The 1,756-nt window shown below is 49.1% G+C and overlaps 1 protein-coding gene across 1 annotated transcript in view; it reads left to right on the top strand.

Moving 5' to 3' along the window:
• URM1 (ubiquitin related modifier 1) overlaps positions 1 to 1,348 on the top strand; it is a 15,724-nt gene extending 14,376 nt beyond the window's left edge. The window contains exons 4-5 of the mRNA XM_009695387.1: positions 318 to 366; positions 1,094 to 1,348. Of these exons, the coding sequence (XP_009693689.1) occupies positions 318 to 366; positions 1,094 to 1,162 (118 nt within the window). The 3' untranslated portion in view covers positions 1,163 to 1,348. The remainder of the gene's footprint in view (positions 1 to 317; positions 367 to 1,093) is intronic.
• The last annotated feature ends 408 nt before the right edge of the window (positions 1,349 to 1,756 follow it).

Below are 1,756 nucleotides of genomic sequence, written 5' to 3' on the forward strand. Positions count from 1 at the left end.
TCTCTGCGCTCAACTGTAGCGCGTGGGTTTTAATTACATGGCTTTTCTACATCGTACGGAAATGTAGTCATCTCCGAGCATCCTCAGGAATGGTGCATTTTGATTCAAATGAGCTTTGAGATTGCTCCTGCCTCCCTTTTATTTGATCTAGAAGGGGCACAGACTGTACCTGTTTCCATCTCTGTGCTAGGATTCCTTTCTCTCTTTGGCTTTATAGGCAGTCAGCTTGTGATCTGTCCTGTAACATTCCTTGTTCTTAAATATTTGTGAAGCTTTTTAGCAGCCCTGTATCCTAATTATTTCTCTCTGTTCTGCAGGAGGCCAGGAATTTTGGTGCTCATCAACGACGCAGATTGGGAACTAATGGTCTGTACTCCTCAGTTTGACTTTCTTTGTTGAAAATATTGCTCTGTCTGTTCTGCGGTTGCTCTCAGAGAAGCTATTTCTGATTCTTGCCCCAAGCAAAGCATCTCGTATTTGAGGGGGAAGGGGCAGGCTGGGATCTCTCTCCCTGTCTTCTGCTGTGGCTGTTCAGAAGCCTGGAGCCTTTCTTTAACCTGCTGAGTCTCGTCAGCCAGCCAGTGTCTGAAGAGAGATCACTCGTATTCCCTGGTCTCTGGCAGTCGGCTTCGCACCTCTGGCTGCTAGCAGGTCTCTCACGCGTGGGGTAGCAGCTTAGTGGGTACCAGGCAGCTTCACAGCCCCGAGCAGACGGCCTTCGCTAGAGGAAGGCAGTGCTGTAGCGGGTGAAGGCAGCCCTGGGGAGATTTCTACCCAAACAGGCAACTGGTAAATACTTTCCCTTTTCGGCCCACTGTTGTGCTCAGACAGCAAACAGCCCCTCACTATTTTCCTGCCTCAGGCAACCGCCTGTTCTGTCAAAACCCTTGTCCAGAAAGTGGTGTGGGATAACAAACGTCAGCTCCTTGTCTGATCTCTCACCTTTGCTTCCGGTACGATGAAAACATCCGTCTATCCCCTTCTGCTCTCTCTAATGCTCACCATCTTTTTATGAGCTGTTTTCTCTTTGCAGCTAGTATTTGGAAATGACATCTAAACTATTTTTCTTTTTTTTTTTTTTCTTGGCCTGCAGGGTGAGCTGGATTATAAACTCCAGGACCAGGATAACGTGCTTTTCATCTCGACATTGCACGGTGGGTGAACTCCTGGAAAAACAAGAGGATGTAAATCCAAATCCCTGGGCAAAAAACCCAAACAAAAACCTAAACCCACCCAAAACTCTCTTGAACTGCCTGTGCCCGGTCTCTGCATCTTCCCACCGCGTTCGCTTGTTACTAGCCATCCAAATAAAGCCCTGCCAGCACACGGCCTGCTGTCCACCACAACAGCATCCATCTCTTGGTCCTCATTTCGCCTCTCCTGACTGCACTTCCAGGTACCCTGACAAGCAGAGAGCACCTGCAGCACATGGGACTTTGGTTTTCCTTGATGGGAGGAGGAGGGGTGCTGACCCTCAAGTAGGACGATGTGCCTTTGCAGGCAATGAGGCGTTCTGGGGGAGCTGGGCCTGCCTTGGGGCAAGGCTGGGGTGCCTCTGCCTTGGTGCTGGGAACTGGGATTTTTTTAACACAATACTTAGTGTTGGTACGGTCTGTGCAGCAGCCATGGGAAGGGCAAGACATGAAATGCAAGGAAACAAAAGGTTATTTTGCTAGCTTTTCCGTGAGGTAGCGGACATTACAGCTTCAGAGCCCTCTGTAGTGACTTTCCACTGGTGATATTTATTTATGGGAAG

The sequence above is a fragment of the Cariama cristata genome, unplaced genomic scaffold, assembly GCF_000690535.1.
Source record: "Cariama cristata isolate BGI_N322 unplaced genomic scaffold, ASM69053v1 scaffold36792, whole genome shotgun sequence".
In the NCBI taxonomy this organism is placed as follows: domain Eukaryota; kingdom Metazoa; phylum Chordata; class Aves; order Cariamiformes; family Cariamidae; genus Cariama; species Cariama cristata.